This window comes from Branchiostoma floridae, chromosome 2 (genome assembly GCF_000003815.2).
Source record: "Branchiostoma floridae strain S238N-H82 chromosome 2, Bfl_VNyyK, whole genome shotgun sequence".
NCBI classification, from domain to species: domain Eukaryota; kingdom Metazoa; phylum Chordata; class Leptocardii; order Amphioxiformes; family Branchiostomatidae; genus Branchiostoma; species Branchiostoma floridae.
This window is the reverse complement of record NC_049980.1, coordinates 31,237,553-31,257,702: the sequence shown is the minus strand read 5'-3', so window position 1 is coordinate 31,257,702 and position 20,150 is coordinate 31,237,553. Positions and strand designations below refer to the sequence as shown.

The window sequence follows — 20,150 nt, the reverse complement described above, 5'->3', positions numbered from 1 at the left end:
ACACATTTTGTGCACAAGTCATTCAGCTACAGTACAAACATCATGTAATCCTTGTGGGTACAATGTTTCATTCGTTATGTTAGGTACAATGTAGCTAAAATGTTGCAGCCAGAGCCACTGCTACAACAAAATGTTAAGGAATCCAAAATTCAAGATATTTAACACGCTAAAAATTGGTTTCGTTTTCTCCAAGACATTTTCAATTTCAAAATATGTCGATAACAAAGAAATTGCCATCAAGTAAGTAAATAACTACTACTTAGTACTTTATTTACATTAAAGGTGCCAAATATCACTACAATTACTATTAACAAAAGGCTTTATCTCTGACCTGCCAGTATATAACGATAATCTCAGCTGTAACTGTCAATAAAGTAAAGTTAATATAATCTTTAGTCATGGCTTTTCAAAGCTCTCAATGCCTTATTTAGCATACCCTCAAAAAGGTTAGTACTTAAAGCATCAGGCCAACATTAGACCCTATATTGAAGCCTGCACATATCATAACAATCATTGTATAAATAATTGCACAAAACTGTATTGAGTCTGGCATGTTCACTGATGATGTACTTCTGTGGCACTTATTGTAATGATCAGACCACTTTCCCAAGCACAAGTACGATGGATGGCAAAGTTCTTTACGCATAACCAGTACATAATCATGATGCTTTGGCGACCGTCTGTTACCTTCCGGAGGGCATTACTAACTGGTTACTTCTACTGGTCAGTTAGCAACCAATTTTCGTCAGTGTCACTAAAAAGGTATTGGATGGTACCTGAACCGTCTGACCATTTCCAAAATCATTTTGGCATATCTTATTACCTGGATATCTAATTATAACCTTCATCGGTGGTTCTACTTCGCACTGCAGCTAGGTGTCGCTGCTGCGTAAGGAATGCGAACCCAAACGTGTCCGAGTTGACTTTATATCCCCCCTCATCAGGGCTCTCTCCAGCTTAAAATTTTTTGTCCATCCCACTCATTGTTTGGGAGCCCTGGTTGTTGATTTTCCTGGTTAAATATGTCATTTTAAGCTTATCAAAGTACATTTTCAACAGTTTCATGTCATTTTTGAGACGGAAGGGGCAAAATTATTTTCCGTCGCAGAAACAAACTTTCATCCCGTGACGGAAGGACGGGTCCTGGAGATAGGCCTGCCCCTCATGTCATTAAGGGTTTTCGGAAAACCCTGTCCAGTCCAGACAGGGAAATGGGGCGGAAAACCCTGTCCAGTCTGAAAAGAGGGTCTACATAGGGGTTCCTGGCAATGCTTAAGACTATTACTTCAGACAGCACTTACACTAAACTGATACACATAACTATAGAATCGGCAGCATAATGAGTGACCCAAAGGTGCAATATGCATGCACACAAAGTCAGTTCTGTCAAATGCAAAGTACCCAATTAACACTTATCTGGTAGGACATGAGGGGGAGAGAATTACACCCATTGTCCATCAAACAATGGATAGTGAGTGTCCGTCAATTTCGGGTTGTTAAATAATAGCAATACATTACAAAGACAGGCTTTGAAAGGTTTTCTTTAAATGATAAGTATGCAGCACTCATTTTGAGAGCTGGTCTGTTTAAATCCTGGTTTAATAGAATGACTGCGAAAGGTTTCAATATCAACACGACTTAAGTACACAATGTTATAAGATTACATATATTTTACAATAAAGCCGAGATGGCATTTTTCAAACCCTAGTACAAGTTGTGAGCTATATAGAACTATGTATCCTTTTAAAGATAATGTGTTTTATTTGCAAAATTATGCCGTAAGGCTAATAGCATGTTCAGCCTCAAAGACTTAAAGAGTAGAAGTTTTTTATATGATGCACAGAAGTAACAATGATGGATGATTTTTGTTAAGTTATAATTTTTGTATGACATTGTGTCACACTTCAAGTTGATGTTATTTCTGTGCTTAGCCATATCAAAGATTAAAAAAATGTTGTTGTATACTAGTACCTAGTAGCTTACAACGTATACCCCCATGCAGACCCTCTTTTCAGACTGGACAGGGTTTTCCGCATTCTGGACTGGACAGGTTTTTCCGAAAACCCGTCATACAAAGTAGAACCAATATGTATTGCCCTGAGGAAGATGACAGAATTTGATCACCCAAATGTCAGCAGATGACTATGTACTGGTTGTGTGTAAAGGACTTTCATATCCAGTGATTTGCCAACCTGTTGAAACTATTCAATGATGTTCAAGTACTGTAAATACATTCAAGCTCGCAGTAGCAAGAAAATGGAGTGTTTGCTGTGGTTTTGTGTTTGCGGTATCGCCATATACTGAGCTGAAGTTGCATACTGTAATGAAAAAAATGTTTGTGGTGGTTTTCTGCATTTACAGTACCTGTATACAAAGATTTCTGACCAATACTGGTTCATATAATCAACAAGGTCCTTGATATAATGCTCTGATTACTGTAAATAATGCTGTACACATCTACCGGTTTTGATACTATGGAACTGTATTTCCTGTTAGTCATAAGTATATCTTGTACTTAATATGTGTCCTTGGTTTTTGCCCCTACTCTCACAGTATCAAGGACAAAAGTTACTCCGTCTTTTCCTATTGCCTGAAGACAAGATTGTGTTTTCTGAGATACAAATAATCTTACAGATCTCGAGTCTGTTTCACGCTTGAAGCTATATATGCATGATTCTTTGTTTCATCTGTAAGGCTTGATGGCAAAGGCCTGGAGGCAAGTTCATGTAGGCCTCTGAGTCTGATGTTTGTCTCTGACCAACTCCACTCTATGCACTTGGCATAGTCTCACCAGTCTTTCCATGTATGGATAACAACTGCCCCCTAGCAGGCACTATCAGTACTGCAGCTATCGGTGCTGTCATCGCTTGACTGCGCCCATGTACTGTTGTTGTCTGTTGCTGAGATGCTCTGTCACTGCCAGCAACTTCTTCAGATGACTCTGAAATCAACAAAATAAAAGATGTATAACATGTGCATGGTGTTAGCAGAATTAGCACAGACTCACATTAACTGACATGCATGCATGCATATGAGTTGAAGTAACAAGGACCAGGAAGCTACAGAGTAAGCTGGAGAGGATAAAGTATACAATCAAGTCATCGGTTGAGATGTCAACAATGTACAGATAAGGATCAAACAAGGATCCATAGCATGGTCTCGGAGGTAGAGAAAACTTGCTACCAGTAAGAAGAAATGGAATTATCAAAAGGAGAGCCGTGTGGTTCAACGCCCATTCAGACAAAAAAATATTGGACAATGTCATGTTTGAAGAAGCCCACTGCTAATTAAACAAAAGACAATGTACAAAGACACCCAAAAGACCATCTGGCTGTTGTATACTTTTGTGCATTGATGGACATGCTCATACATGTTTTGGTCTAAAAATTTTGTAGTTTTATTGTATTGTGGTTTCTCACCTGTGTGGTACTAAGGGTTTGTAGTTCCGTCAGGTGAGAGAGACAGATCTGATGCAGGGTTGCCAGGTCCTGGGAGGGATCGGATTTCACTTTCTCTGTAACTTCTGGGTAAGATGGGACATTCTACAGGAGATAACATAGACAAGATTAGCACTACGTACTTCATTTTGCACAGTCATTATATAACAATTAAAACTACACTCAATAATGAAGAAGACCTTTAGTACGACTTCCCGTAATGTCCAACCCTTCCTAGACAGGGAACAACAGACACATGGACACACACACACACACACACACACACACACACACACACACACACACTCACACACACACACACACACACACTCACACACACACACACACACTCACACACACACACACACACACTCACACACATACACACACTCACACACTCACACTCACACACACACACACACTCACACACACTCACACACACACACATACACACACTCACACTCACACACACACACACACACACACACACACACACACACAAACACACAGGCAGTTATACTAGTCATACATAATCTGTGTTCTGCTGAAGAGTGGCTATACTGGATATACGGATACAGATATATCAGTTAAGCACACATATTGCATGTGATGAGTTACTCCACACAATATTAGATTGACTTAGATGGCATGGGGAAGTTGGTATACGTACCGCCAGCTCATCCAGGAACATGATCATTCTCTCCTTGTTTTTGACAATGAAGGGATTCACTGCTTCCATGTATGGTTCCTGAAGACAGAGAGAAAAACACTCAGATAACTGATTCTTTGTTTAAAAAAACGACAAGACTAATAATTCAAAACAGTTATGGATTTCAATTTGCAGCTTTTGGTCGAAGATAGATTCCACCCTAAATAAGTTGATATCAACTATCAACAACAAAGCATTATAGGGTTACATGGCTGGTAGCTGATGGGATTCTGTTCATTTAGTTATTATCGCATAATGATATTTCATCAAACTAGATGAGAGATGACCTTCTATAGATCATATTTGTCTCTGTCTTACCCCAGCTTCCATCAGATCTGCATTTCTTAACTCAGTCTGTATTTTGTGATTTTATCTTGAATTTGTGGGAAAAAAAACAGCTTACTTTTGCACCAAACTCGACAAGGTTTGCGAGATTCTGCAGCGACTTGGCGACCATGGTGAGAGTCCTGGCAGCGGTGGGGGTCGGCGACTCTGTGGACAGACAGGGAACCAAGATGTGGGAGGACCATAAATTTTTATTATGAGGAACACACTTATTCACAGAAATCTTTGACAACTTATCACTGGACAAACTGACAAGAATTGCCAGAGAAGAGCATCAGTTGAGCTTGCTGAGCACTGCATGCAACACCTGAACTGGTGGCAAGCGAGCTCACACAGTGTGAGCTTACACAAGGAAAATGGTACCATGGAGCAGAGCTTGGTGCACAACTATCATTGACAATGATGTTGTTAAGGCTAATAGAGAACGAGTGGTGTACAGAAAATATCAAATAATCTTATTAATGGATAATTGACATTTATGCAACACTTAGCAAAACTATATAGCGGATGCTTCCCAATCTTGTTTATGATATGAAGTAAGCGTTACGCACCTGCTAGTAGATTAAACTGTCTGGGGTTCAGGATAGCTGGACAGATCAGTCTCAAGAAGATGAATCCGCTGAAAATAATTGGCATACTTTTTCAATTGGACAAGACTTTCACAGATTCTAAAAAGGTTTACACATGTTGCTTAGTACATGCATGGACAACTACTATATACAACCAATACAACTTATATTACCACACAGTAATATATGAGTCATGAGACCAAGTTTGGTTGGGTGGATGTATTGCAGTTGGCGTAACATCCCAGTTCTATACTTAAACTAGATGGTCCTTATGTAGATGTGGTCACTGGTACAGGTTTGACTATAGTTTTACATGACTACTGACATCTGTACCAACCTGACAACTCTGGTGCGCATGGTGGTGTCATCAGGCCATTTCTTCAGCACCTCTCTCTGCAGGCAGCCAAAGATGTACCTCAGAGTGCTGGGATACAACAGATACAGTTGGTTAGTATACAAAAAAAAACAATGGGAATAACATCGGAAGTGTTACAATGTTCATGCAATGTCTATAAGACTGTTCATACCCTGAGAGCCTGATAGCCTGTGCAAACATAAGCTTCTTTGAAGGCAGGGACATTTGTACAATCCAAAACATTTAGTCTGCAAATCAAGAGATCTTGAGATAAAGATTGCCTAAATCTAATGGTTACACACACCACTAATGGATAAAATCATGGCAAGTAGCAGCAGAGTTCATTATGCTGTGAAAGCTGAGGATCAGGCTGACAACTATTGGCGAGGGAATTGCCTGTGGTTGTATAATAAGAACCTTACTTGCAGTACTTCAGTCATACTTTAATCTGTTATCTCATGTTATCATAAAAAGATGACATTTCAGCAGTTATCATAAAAAGATGACATTTCAGCACCTTGGACAGCTCTCAGTGGCCTTAAAGATGGCTTCCACTGCCTCCGTGAGGAAGCTGAGCAGGGTCTCTAGGTTGGAGTTCACGTCTGCACCCTTCTCCAGCTTGGTGGGGTTCAGCTACACAAGGAATGTCAGGAACAGTTTTATTAGGTTGGCAAACCACTGCTAAGGCCTTTGTCACATTTATTTATTCAGGTTGTAACAACACAATTCACATTCCTACCTGGGGTCTGGCCAGGCTGTTTGCAGAAACAAAAAATTAAAGTTCATGCCAATAAATATGCACTGCTGTTGAATTATTTTTGTCCGTTTTGTTGTCTTTTATATAATCCTTTTCATTCCCCTAATCTGCCTAGGTGGACCCCTTTGTGGAAATGTGACATTAGCCTAACAAAGTCCTAGTACACACAACCAGTACATAATTGCCTGCTGCAGTGACCATCTGTCGCCTTCCTCAGGGCAATACTGACTGGTTTTACTTCACTCTGCAGCTATAGGTGTCACTGCTGCAGTACTTCACACTGCAGCTTGGTGTCGCTGCTGCATTGTGAAGAATGCAGTCTCAAACGTGACTACATACGACGTATCCAACTTCATCTCAACATTCACGACTGGAGTAGATTCTATGGTCCATAGAATAGTTGCACTCTCTGGATTAAGGAAGCTGTATGGATCAGAAAATCTAATCCAGTCGTGAACCGTAATGTCTTTGGTGCAATGTTCAAGACATTTTCATGGACTGGTCTCACACATCTTTTTTGTTAAACTAAGTATTGTACATGTAGACAGAACATTGCACAATACAGGCGACTCCACAGTCAGGCAACCAAATCAACCACCTGCTTTCTTTCAGTAGGCAATATGCAGAATTGATGAAAGAAGAAACAACACTAGGAAGGTACGGTACGGCACCTACAGCGGTGTCAGGGTCGGGTACAGATCCAGACCTGATCCTCTGAATCTGAACTGGACCATCCTCCTACGCAGGGACATCCAACGGCAAAATCGCCTGTTTGGATGTACCCTGCTTTCTCAACCGTCACTCCGTTAGTTCCGTCCCCCCTCCCCAAACCAGCTGTCAGCCAATCAGAGAATAGGCCTTTCAGTTTTCAAAATGGGTCTCGCATATATAAGGGAAAGCTCATTAATATCTATAAGCAGGGCGGTCAGGAACTAAGGGTTGAGAAAGCAGGGTACATCCAGACAGGTGGTTTTGCTGTTGGATGTCCCTGTGTAGGAGGATGAACTGTAGCTGAATTTTCTGTACCAGTACCCAACCCCTAATGAAAGAGAAAACAAGACTACGAAGGTAGGGTACGGCACCTACAGTGGTGTCAGGGTCGGGAACAGGTCGCACACAGCAAGTGAGAGAGGAGGGAGGGTGATGCTGGAGACAGAGAGAGAGAGTGAAGACTGTACAGATGAGAACAGAAGATGACACTGGGAAGAACAGAAAGAGAAACAAACAAAGGAAAAAGGAAACAAAAACCTGGCTGTATGTGCTTATGTGTTGTTTGCATACAAAGAGAGTATCAGATCTGTCTGTCATTGAGTGAGCTGTGGAAAGGAATTCTTTCTTCAAAATCTTCTCAGCATTTTCCTTTCTACCTATGTTTATTACCTGCGGGTAGGATCGCCCAACGGCTGGGTGGGTATTATCTATGATATACCCACCCGAAAAATGCAAGCTTCCATGCTAAATGCAACAGAAGTTTAGAAAATTTGGTGTCCTTGACCAAAAATTGTGTGTAACATCAGTAATTCAATTGTCTGAATACGGTATTCCGTGTGACACCAGGTCCGGAACACTAATGTATTAACCATTTTTGTGACCCAGGTATGACATAAATGACAAAACAACGGTTTTGAACCTATATCATCACAACAACACACAAGACAGTACACTGACCTCACAAGACTGTTTGCTGTCGGCTATCTTGGTGATGACGTCCTTCACAGCCTGGTGCAGGAAGGGCACGGCCGTCATCTTCATGTACTGGTCCATCAGGGTGGAGGCAAGGGTGGTCGCTCGGAACAGGGTCGCACTCTCATCTGGAAACAAGCAAAATTTAACAAAGTTTCAAAAATTACCAGTGTACAAATCAGGGTTGTAGCCAGCGCCCGTCCTTCCGTCCTTTGACGGAATTTTGCAGGTGGGGACGGAAAAAATTTTTGCCCATTCTGTCCTCTGTGACGGACAAAAATGGATATGTAAAAAAAATTCAGCCTGAAACCCTTCTGTAATTTTTTTAGTCTACTGGTCCAGTAAAATTTACAGCTCAAAATGCAGGAAATGGCATTTCAAAGGGTCTAGATTTCAAAATTTTCCGAGGGAACATGCTCCCGGATCCCCCTTGGAATGGCACACTGTGCCTTTGGCGCTCATTTCCATTCAAAATTGAGGGGACGGAAAATGATTTTGGGCTGGCTACAACCCTGGTACAAATTAAAAGAATTTGTAAATAATGTACAATTTAAGTAGTGGAAGACGAAACACATTTTGTGTCATTTAACCATGCTGAAAGAACCACTGCTGTCACAATAATGTTACTAACTTCCCCAGGTTCACGGACAAACAGCAAGCCACATTTCTACTAAAATCACAGAACCCACAATTTGCTGAAAAAGTGGGGCTCTTTGTCTTCTTCTGCTACCCCCCAAAAGTTCAACAAAACCTGTCTAGATATAGCCAATGCTTAGTAAGTACATGTAATCAAATAGTCTCTCTTTACAATAATGTTAACTATTGCCCTGCTTCTTCCATGCATTCAGCTTTCCAGCACAAACTTGCCAATATGCTGGTGTTCTGACCTTTGATTGGTTCATGACAGAAGAATAAGAAGAAAGAAGTGGCAAGAAGAAGAAAAACACACCAGCAAACCCAGTAGGTTTTCCCTACTAACTAGACTGTATATATTACGAACCTTCGTTAGCGATCTCCTTCGTTGTGAGAGTTTGTAGCAAAACGGCCTCCTTCTTCTCGTCCCTGAACACCCTCAGGAGTGCGCTGGCGAGGAGAGACCGGTCCCGCGCACACACCTTGTCCAGTGCATAGATGGTGTGGAATTCTTTGGATACTATCAGCTGCAAGAGAAAATAATTATCTATCACATATATGTATATGAAAAAACAAAACAGTAGGGATCTGTCATCTTCCACTGTCTCAGAAAAAGAAGCGCGCTGGCGAGGAGAGACCTTGTCCAGTGCATAGATGGTGTGGAATTCTTTGGATACTATCAGCTGCAAGGGGTAATGATAATAATAAGAAATAATCAATGTAAGGAACTTCACGTTCACAATCAGTAAATCATGTCTTAGGATTTTCCGCATAGACTGCCATCGAAGGATTCTGAAACCTTCAAGGCACCCACACATGTCTGACAACTAGTTAGGCAAAACCAGTATATCCTCCACATGTCCGTTTTAGGCTGCAGTACCATCTTGGATAACTAGTCACCACTTCAGTGTGGCCTGAAGTTCCTGACAATAACAGCCTAATTCCAACTTTTACTCTTTATAACAATTCTACTGCATAAATGTATTCTTATGGTAAATTCATAGATATATCAGGGTTTTGAACACACAATTCAAATCTTTGTAGACATACAAAATGTATTGAATCTTTGTATATTAGCATTACAGATACAGACACAGATACGGATACAGATGCTAACCCCACCTGTTTCAGCCCTCGACACTCCGGGCCTTTATACCGGCTATACAGACACATATACGGATATACAGATGCTAACCCCACCTGTTTCAGCCCTGCGTACTCCTCCTGGGGCAGCACCAGCTGGGACCTGTAGTGGGCCCGTATCCTGATGGACCCCATGTCTCCTTTGAAGGGGGACTCCGGGCCGTTATACCTGTTATACAGACACAGATATGGATATACAGATGCTAACCCCACCTGTTTCAGCCCTGCGTACTCCTCCAAAGGCAGCACCAGTTGGGACCTGTAGTGGGCCCGTATCCTGATGGACCCCATGTCTCCTTTGTAGGGGGACTCTGGGATGACCGGGTACCACTCATCCACGTACTGCCCGTTGGGAAGCTTACTCAAAGGCACATAGACGGATGCTGCAAGGAGAGATGCAGATGTCTAAGTTCCTAGAATATCATGCAGCTTTTTTTTCTAATTAAAAAGGGTACCATTCAGGATATGAATCAATTACTCATATTTTGTCACCATAGTTGAAGAAAGGCCTTGTCTTACTAGTTCTGTTTTATAGTGTATAGATCTTAGTATACATTTATCTATTTATAATGTATAATTTATCTATTAATATTGTTAAAATGTCACGCAAAACATTAGAGAGGAAATCAAAGCAGAATAGGCTGGTTCTAGACACCTCATGTTAAGTATAGAACACAACAGCATTACTAGTCATATTAATCTTTTCCACTTATAATTACATGTATCAATGCACTGAAAGCCGAGAAATCAAACTAGTATGGCAAAACAAAGACAAGCATAGAAACCTTGTCCATATAAACCTGTATTATTCCATGCTATTTGGTCTGTTTCTGAAAATTCCCACACCTTATACCCACAGTTTGGACAAAGCTATGGGGTTTCTTATTGGCAATGAGTGTGGCAGCATACTACACCATGGGGAGGGGAGGGAGAAGTCTTATACTCCTTATATTGAAATACTAGTAGTGGTTCACTTACTGGCTTATCTAAAAATCATAAATCGTTACGCATCAGCATAATTCCAGGCATTGTGTTGCTTGATTTTTTTGTTCCTCAACCTTCAGCAGTACCCTACACCCTAAGGTTAACAACCATCCACGGAAGGCCAGAAGGCTATTAATAGTACTCTGAACTGTCAGCTTACAAGCAGAAATACAAATTGTAAAGTCAATGAAGGGGAGGGGATGTGGCAGGGCTCCAGCCAGCTCGATTTTTTTTCCGTCAGCCAATTCCCATTGTCGCGAAAACACTATTCCAGGAGTTAGAGAGACTGAACTGGGACCTTGAAAAACAGGTTTTAATGGGATTATAGTATGCGAAAGGGCACCGACACACATTGTCAACAATCATAACATTAGCAAAACAAACAGTGTGTGGCTTTTATGGCCTTGGACGGCGTCCCCAAGCCGTCTGTAGCTTCCACCAAGGAGCTTTTATCAGATTTTTGTCTGTCAAGGTTGACGGATTGGTTTCAAAATTTTGTCCGTCACACGCAGCAAATTTCCGTGAATTGACGGAAATACGGATGCTGGCTAGAGCCCTGGGATGTGGTGAGGGAAAATAGCAGCATAATTTAATGGAGTTAGTGGTCAGGGTTAGTTGAGGGTTTGCACAGCACACTACTGTTACAGTAGCACACTACTGTAAAACACATCATTATGCTGTTTTGATATAAGGTATAAGCTAGCTCATGGTTAAAAGTGCGCATGCACAATTGCATGGTGTGATGCACCGTGGGTAATATGTCAAATTAAGTTGAATAAAGGCCCTTGGTAATTTTTCTATGTATTGCCATCCGTAATCCAAAATAGCCCTGTTTTTTATGAGTTCCTGGGAACATTAAAATATACGTTAAACTATTTATTTGGAGACAAAAAAATTACACAATTACAGAATAGAAACAACATTTAATACTACGGGTAGAGGTTCACTAGCATCAAAATCATTCGTGTACACTTGGATATCATTACTATAACATGATATTATTACCCACATTTCATCGCAATGTGCATGCACACTACAATCTTTGAACTAACTTATACTCATAGGTACATCTCATGAACACCCATGTTAACATTCAGATTCTATGTTATAGAGTAAATATTGTAAAGAAGTATGAGTGGTGATAGCTGCTATAATTTTGGATTATGAGTTGGGACATGGGTGATCTGAACTGACCTCTGACCCCAAGATTCTCTACGGCACTGGGAACCAAGATCACACTGGCCGCCACCAGTAACTGATCTGGGAACGGGAGGGGAGGGGGGTTAGTAGCTTTTAGCCAGGCATGCGTCATGGCGTCATTTGGACAGTCACGTTTTTCTTAAAATAATAAGAAATTGGACGCACTACACGCCCTTACACTGGGGAGCAGATCCTCTGACGAGCATGAAATTCTGATTGACCAGGCATGCGTCATGGCGTCATTTGGACACACTGTTGTAAAAATAATAGTAAGAAATTGGACGTACAAGATGCCCTGAAGAGGCCCTTACACTGGGGAGCAGATCCTCTGACAAGCATGAAATTCTGATTGACCAGGGATGCTACTAGGTCAATTGTGGTTAAAGTCTTCAACTGTATCATGATAATGATTTTAACTTTAAGTTCTCTAAAAATTTGCACCATGGAAGGTGGATGCCCCCGGACCCACCTACAATGCTTGAACATCACAACTTCACAAATGAGGGTACAAACACTTGCTGCGCGGTTCACCTAGAAATTTGGACTCCCTATAATAAAATCCTAGCTAAAAGCCTAGGATTAGTAGGCCAGGGAATTAGCAAGCACAAGAACTATGCCGCATGCCTTCCCATGGACTGGAAATAGTCTGGGTACAAAACTTATGGAATTTTGTGCATGCACCTTATCACGAGGTTTACCCGTGAGTTCACCATTGGTGAATCTGGATCTCCCTTGTCGGGTTACGTACATAATGTATTTCTATTGTATTTTAGAGATGTGCACCAATTTTTTTTCTCTGCACCTAGAATCTTGGGCTAATTATTTGTGCAGCAGTGCACATATTGCCAAAAACGTAATTTGAGTGCTGCTCCCTCTTCTAACCACAAACACAGACTATTACACTGTAAATTGGTGGTGGACTGCAGGATGGTATAGAATCAGATTCATTGATCAAAGCATGCGGTTTATAGTAATTAATGATAATAAATGTTATACTTTGAAAGTATCATAGTGGAAGGTAGAAAATGGATGATTTAAAGGACAATGAAATTCAATATCTGAAAGACCACATACAGGGATCTACTACATACCAGTATGGTCATCACCAGGGCTCTAGCCAGCTCGAATTTTTTTTCCGTCAGCCAATTCCCATTGTCGCGAAAACTGTGAAAATGTACTTATCAAAGTTCGTAGAATGCCTGATAAGAATGCTTCCAGGAGTGAACTGAGACCTTGAAAAACAGTTCTTTAATGAGATTATCGTATGCGAAAGGTCGCCGACACACATTGTCAACAATCATAACAATAGCAAAACAAATAGTGTTTGGCTTTTAGTAAGTTTTACGGCCGTGGATGGCGTCCCCAAGCCGCCTGTAGCTTCCACCAAGTATTTTTGTCCATCAAGGTTGACGGATTGGTTTTAAATTTTTTCCGTCACGCGCAGCAAATTTCCGTCAATTGACGGAAAAATGAACGCTGGCTAGAGCCCTGGTCATCACCTTACACCACCTCATACACAAGCAGAATCTTTGCAGAGGCATGGATAGTAGGGCTTAGGGGACCAGTGCATCTTTAAAGCTAGCAATGGGAGTATATTCTAGCTTCCTATAGTGTCCTTGTCTAATTTTCTACAGTGGTTTAGAGATATGGAGCAAAATAGTGGCCTTTATAATTCCTTTATTCCTTTATTTAGATACCCTTTAGCCCGTAGGGCTAGTCTTCCAGGGTTCGAACATATACAACACAAACATACATGTAAATATATACATACAAATGTAACAGATAAAAACATTCACAATCATAAAAAAACTATCAACTTGAGAATACATGATGGTAGATTGCCTTTTTAAATTGTGAAATGTTGGGCAGAGATTTGATGTGTGACGGTAGGATATTCCTAGGACATATAAGGTAAACAGTTACTCAAACAACTGGATTGGGAGTGGTCAGATGTATCAGACACCATCCGCTGTCTTTTGTCATTGACTGGACGACAATACAACTTTTAAAACAAAACTATGAAGTGACATGCTAACAATATGAAGACAAATCCAAGACAAGGTTCGAAATTCAATAGAAGACAAAGTCAACACAAATCATCATGGAAGCTAATCTGTGTTGGTAGTAATCATTAATAGTACAATGCTAAACTTTCTTCCAGCACAAATTGGAAATTTTGATCCGTGTGTACTTATGTGTTTAAAGAAAGTTTAGTATTGTACTATGAAGTCAACACAAGGTTGTATGCTAATAAGTCTACTAGCTCCTGAAGATTGTGTATTGCCTGTAGAAAGACTACAGCACTAGGAAAACACAAACACAAACAAACAAACAAACAAACAAACATGACTTACCGACAACAGCATCTTTGGACCTTCTGGCTCGACTGCACAGCAACAGTGTAAAAGACTCCACCTCTCTCGGAAGGTCCCTGCAGACAGGAGAAAACAAAATCTCCAGTTTACTTCTTCATCATTCTTTGTGTACAGTGTAAAGGTAATCATAGTCTGTGTAACGCAAACTCCGCTATCCGGAGCTTGTAGACTCCTCCCCGCGGATAGGCGCGCGGCAATGTACGACGGGCCTGAGAAGCGCAATTAAATAAGGAGGTAATCAGTGCAGTGGTCAAGCTGGTAGAATGTTCGCCTTGCATTTGCTACACTGTGATTTCAATCCGCAACTGAGTCATACCACAGAAAATGGCACATGACAATCTCTCTGCTTAGCACTTAGCACATAGGAAAGGGTATGACAGTCGAACACGCAAGTCGCTACCGGCGGAGTTGTTCTCTGCTGTCTGTAGTGATTGCACAAAGATGTGTGGCCCAGGGGTACAGAAATGGAGATGAACATCCCCCTATGCACCATCTTGTGCTGAAAGAACTTTTTAAAGTGTAAAGGAACAAGATTAGAAAGGAAAAAACAACCATGATTTATAGATGTCTATACAATCTGAGTTTCTGGGTTCGAATCCCTAGCAGGCCCCACTGTTGTGCCTTTGGGAAAGGCATTTAGCTTCTACTTTCTTTATTTACTTATAATAGGTGAAAATGAGTACATGTACCTAGCTTTTGTGAACGACATCCGCTGGGACATAAAGCCATAAAGGCCTATATTTGAGGACAGCCACACCTCAAGCACATCAAAGAACACACACACTTATTGAAAAGTGTAGGGGTCCTTCCTGGTCTGGTTTTACAAAGCTTGACTATTTACCTAGTACTTAGTGTGTTATGTATTTTACCAGCTCTGAAAAAAAAACACAAACTGTACAAACCTGGTGTGTTACACCTGAATCTTGTTTACACTTATTAATAACAAACAAACACTCACTCGAACACAAACTCCTCCGACCACAGAGGGTTGGGCCCCTCGCGCATCTGTGTCCTGGCTGCGTGCACGTCGTGCAGGGACAGCATGCAGTAAGGGTGAGGTAGGTGCTTCACGGGCAGGTTACGGGCGTCCAGAACGTTCACGCTCAGGCTGCGCAGCTGCTTGACCCGCTTGGCGTTGAGAGGCGACTGCTTGTTGCTCGGCTGGGTGCAGAACTGCCGCATGGCCAGGATCCATTCCTGTAGGTACAGAGTGTACAATGTATCATTGAAGCTCTTTCAACACAAAGGTTAGGCATATATTGTGTTTGAAGAAAGTTTAGCAGTGTAATAGTTTGGAATGTTAGAGAAGATTTGCCGAGTGTGATATTGGATAACTAGTTTAATATTCAGATATTATTAAGTATTTGTTCATCTATTTTTGTAATACTTCTCTATTTGCGCCGACAGCACCATCCAGTCTAACTAAAGGATACTGATTAATTGATGAATGGATTGATACACAGTTAAGGTCTAAAGTAGGCAGTTTAAGTAACTATTTCTCCTCACCTTTGCCAGCTCTGCTGTGTCAGCACACAGGTATGTTGTAGTGACATCATTCAGCGCTCGTACAACAGTCTGGAAACAGTTGGGTCTGGACAGGAAGAAACAAACATGGAATCACACAGAAGAAGGGATTGTTAGTATTTTCGTAAAATGTGCTTACACAGTAGCACGAACTCTGCTGTCCAGGGCTGTAACTGGCCCCTTTTGTTTATTTGTATTTTATTAAAATTCACCACACCAGTGGAAGGGTTGGGGGAACAGGTGGTGACACCTTTGCTGGCCCTCGCCCCGACATAAAAATACAATAGTTACAGCAGACTAAGATTAATAAAAGACGACATAATCAATCAATCAATCAATCAGACTACCGAGCCCTTAAATCCTGGCAGGAGGCGCACTTACATGCAGTAGACCAGGTACAGAGGTTATCAGATATAAAGTGACTTCTGAATCTATCGACAGTAGATTTCACAAGTAGCTGTTTGAAAGACAATAAGTCGGACCCCGTTACCGGGCTATTAACAAAGCAGTTAAGTTATTGATGTGATAAAATTTTAGTACGATGGCTGGTGTGGAGTTGTGGGAAGAGCGGAGGAGTCTGTCAGTGTCGGCCATTGTTTGAATTTGGGCTGACCAAACATATGCATCACACTCACACCATTCAAGTACCCATCTCTTGAAAACTAAGATACAAACAAGAGTATTTGTTCATAGAATACTATACCTACAATGTATCAGTACCTGAGCCAACTTGTTTTTATTTTGCCCACCCAATCAGTCACTTTTGACCAAAACTCCAATCAGGCATCCTCTGGTTGAAACGTTGTTATCATTAATAAAATCTTTACATAAAGAACACATTAAGGAGAAGAATAGTGCCATACCTTCCAAACAGACTCTCATGTACTGGGTAAATTGAAGCATAGTTCAAGTCGATCAGACCCTTTGGTTTTGTTCTCTGTGGAAAATATACATTTGATAGACTTAAACTAGTCTCTTGATGGGCTGATTAGAAAACACAATCATGTGTCATTTAAACATCTACATGTAGCTCATATGGCCTAGCCTTACAACACCAAAATTCAACATTTTATTATATTCAAAAACATATACAAAAAATGAAACGAAATCAAATCAAATCAAATCAAATATCATTATCATAATATGATCGTCTTATTTAAATACAAGACACATACACAATTCTGCTAATTTTTTTAGTCTTCTGTTAGTGACCATTAGAAATCATGCTTTGACAAAAAATAAGTAAGACTTTACCAACCTTCTCATTCTCAAAGTAGTAGACATGCTGCTCTGTGCCATTCAAAATGAAGAACAAATTCTTCCACTTTTTGCTACGATGACCTGAAAAATAAAGACTCCATGTTACTGTTACTGTTGACTGGTAAAATCAAATACAAGTAAAATGTAACTTATCTTGTTAAGACTTAAGGGATGTCAAAGATTTTCTATAAAAAAAAACCTCAATCTATAAACTGTTCATAGAGTCATTTCATATCATATCGTTTCTGTCCGTCAATTTTGATCATTGTAAAATCAGCTTCAGCTTTGCCTTAGCAGTCCTATACCAGAATGACAGTCAGTGACACATAGGTAACATCTATAACCTGATTCAGGTCTGCCTCTGAGTTGCAGGGTTCTTTTCTGCATGCATGTCTGCTTTTCTTAGACATAAGACTAGCTATCAATTCTTGTTGCAAAGACAACAGAGACAATTAGCAGAGTGCTTGTCTTTTTTTGCTGATGATTCCATCAGGTTTTGCATGTGTATCCTTTAGTCATATATTGGAATCGCAATAGAAAATTGTTCAAGTATGTGTCTACGGTATGACAGAGCTTTGTGAGTGTGGCCATGACAGACATGCAAAAGTGTACAATATTCATAGCTTCAGGAAAATTTCCCTAGTTCCTTCCTAGCACGTATAGTGGACAGTGGGCTACAGACCAGCAGTAGAAAATTAAATCTATCTTTCTTGTTAAGGTACCCTTTCTTGAAGATGGTGTCTCTGAGTTACAAGGTTCTTTCCTGCATGTCTGCCTTTTTTCGACATGAAACTACCTAATATCGATTCTGGTTGCATAGACAACAGAGATAAGTAATCTACCTTTTTTGCTGAGGTACCCCTTCTTGACAATGGTGTCTCTGAGTTACAAGGTTCTTTCCTGCATGTCTGCCTTTTTTCGACATGAAACTACCTAATATCGATTCTGGTTGCATAGACAACAGAGATAAGTAATCTACCTTTTTTGCTGAGGTACCCCTTCTTGACAATGGTGTCTCTGAGTTACAAGGTTCTTTCCTGCATGTCTGCCTTTTTTCGACATGAAACTACCTAATATCGATTCTGGTTGCATAGACAACAGAGATAAGTAATCTACCTTTTTTGCTGAGGTACCCCTTCTTGACAATGGTGTCTCTGAGTTACAAGGTTCCTTTCTGCACATCTGCTTTCGTCAGACATGAAACTAGCTATTGATTCTGGTTGCATAGACAACAGAGATAAGTAGTAGAAAATCAACCTTTTTTGCTGAGGCACCCCTTCTTGACAATGGTGTCTTAAGGTTCTTTACATCATGTCTGCTTTCCTTAGAAATGAAACTACATGTAGCTATCGACTCTGGTTGCATGGACCAGAATACAGAGTACTTATGTATTGAGTGGACAGTGGGTCACAGATCAGTAGTAGAAAATGTACCTTTTTTGCTGAGGTACCCCTTCTTGACGATGGTGTCTCTGAGTTGCAAGGTTCTTTTCAGCACGTCAGCTTTCGTCAGACATGAAACTAGCTATAGACTCTGGTTGCATGGACCAGAATACAGAGTACTTATGTAGAAAATGTACCTTTTTTGCTGAGGTAGCCCTTCTTGACGATGGTGTCGCTGGGCTGTGTGATGATACAGGACCCCGTAGACCGCGCCCGCACGCTCTGGTAGATGTCCTCATCGTTTAACGAGTTCAGCCGACTTCTCTGTAAAAGGGAAAGTGATATTGATCCAGATTAGCAAAGTGAAAGTGACATGTGTATTTGAAACCTTGTATATCAAAGTTTATTCAAACATTATCAGTTCTCCGTGAACAGTTTCATCAGGTTGGTACGTCACTGAATAAAGAGACTCTTTTTACACAAACGGTCACCAAAACGTCGGTGAGAATAAAGCATCGGTTGTGTAAAAAGAGTCTCTTTATTCATTATCAGTTCTGTTCCTATATACACTTGTTCAAAGAGGCGAGAAGATGTTGACCATCCTGCTAGCTTAGCACCTTCAAATAGTTAAACTGTATCTTGTTGTTTCTGCATATGTCTGTTATGTCTGTTATCAGTGACCTGTACCTAGCCTGTCGAGTTATGAACGCACAATAAAGATCTTTCATTCATTCTTCTTAATTGATACAGTTTAGCTCACTGGTGCAGTTACTGAGTGGGTAGAGTGTTCGCCTTGCATTTGGTAGATCGTGAGTTTGATCCCCGGCCGAGTCATACCAAAGACTTTAAAAACGGTACATGCTGCTTTCTCTGCTTTAAGCACTTAGCAATCGGGAAAGAGTATGGAAGTTGAACACATGCCACTAAAGTGGACTACCCCCAGCTGTAGGGATTGCACAAAGCTGTGTGGCCCAGGGCTACTGAAAGAGATGGGTGCCGCCCTATGCACCATCAGGCATGGGAAGGACTTCTTTTAACTCTACTTTACAGAAGCAACTTAAAACAAGCTATGCCTAGAATTCTGGGTAAAAGTTGGGGTTGTAAACTTTAACCTGGAAAACATCACACCGATACACATTGAAGTAAGAAGTGCAAATGACAAGTTTAAGGAAAAAAAAGATAATCATTGCAATAACACAAAAATCAATCTTCTGTCCTTCATGACCCACCTTGTTTGGGACCGGCTCCCCCAGTGTGTATCCCTCCACAATTTGCTCTGTTTTGTAGTGTTTGATGATGTCGTCAAGACTAGAAGGGATGAAAGGAGAAAATATAAAATTTCCACAGGAAACTAAAAATTTGAGCAGGGTTGTGTAGCATATCGGCAGGATGTCTGACTCTAGGTACAAATCCAATTATAAAATGTATATGGAGCTTAACTTAACAGAAATGACAACACAAACCAGTGCAATAGTAAATCATATGCCATGCTATGACTTTCCTCACTTTATATTACATGTAATAGAGTTACAGTAAGTTCCCTCATGGTTACCCTTATCATGCCAATGTTTTACTCTACATTTTCAAAATGTCACCGTGGAAGGGCGAAGACCATCCTCCAAATTGGTTGTTAGCTACCTTGCCATAACCATAATGCTAAAATAAAATCCTGGCTAGAACCCTGGAGAGACGTACGTTGCATAGTGCCTAGTGGTGTCCCCCCAACTCAAACTGGTGGATGTTTAATACCTTGTTCAATAATTATTCTGATAACAGCATAAAGACGTATGATGC

At 40.7% G+C, this 20,150-nt stretch overlaps 1 protein-coding gene across 3 annotated transcripts in view; it reads right to left on the bottom strand.

Annotated features, from left to right (window-relative positions):
- Positions 1 to 2,319: 2,319 nt before the first annotated feature.
- LOC118409651 (ras GTPase-activating protein 1-like) overlaps positions 2,320 to 20,150 on the bottom strand; it is a 33,446-nt gene continuing 15,615 nt past the window's right edge. Inside the window, exons 9-27 of one of the 3 annotated variants that reach the window (XM_035810820.1) lie at positions 19,586 to 19,664; positions 18,554 to 18,680; positions 16,973 to 17,055; positions 16,578 to 16,651; positions 15,697 to 15,781; positions 15,149 to 15,387; positions 14,170 to 14,246; positions 11,810 to 11,875; positions 9,923 to 10,014; positions 9,689 to 9,766; positions 8,856 to 9,015; positions 7,841 to 7,983; positions 5,933 to 6,048; positions 5,398 to 5,484; positions 5,043 to 5,110; positions 4,550 to 4,638; positions 4,108 to 4,185; positions 3,420 to 3,542; positions 2,320 to 2,941 (exon numbers count right to left, since the gene is read on the bottom strand). In XM_035810820.1, the coding sequence (XP_035666713.1) occupies positions 2,861 to 2,941; positions 3,420 to 3,542; positions 4,108 to 4,185; positions 4,550 to 4,638; positions 5,043 to 5,110; positions 5,398 to 5,484; positions 5,933 to 6,048; positions 7,841 to 7,983; positions 8,856 to 9,015; positions 9,689 to 9,766; positions 9,923 to 10,014; positions 11,810 to 11,875; positions 14,170 to 14,246; positions 15,149 to 15,387; positions 15,697 to 15,781; positions 16,578 to 16,651; positions 16,973 to 17,055; positions 18,554 to 18,680; positions 19,586 to 19,664 (1,945 nt within the window). In that variant the 3' untranslated portion in view covers positions 2,320 to 2,860. Of the gene's footprint in view, positions 2,942 to 3,419; positions 3,543 to 4,107; positions 4,186 to 4,549; positions 4,639 to 5,042; positions 5,111 to 5,397; positions 5,485 to 5,932; positions 6,049 to 7,840; positions 7,984 to 8,855; positions 9,016 to 9,688; positions 9,767 to 9,844; positions 10,015 to 11,809; positions 11,876 to 14,169; positions 14,247 to 15,148; positions 15,388 to 15,696; positions 15,782 to 16,577; positions 16,652 to 16,972; positions 17,056 to 18,553; positions 18,681 to 19,585; positions 19,665 to 20,150 lie in introns of all 3 variants that reach the window. The other 2 variants (XM_035810819.1, XM_035810821.1) reach the window with 2 other exon arrangements.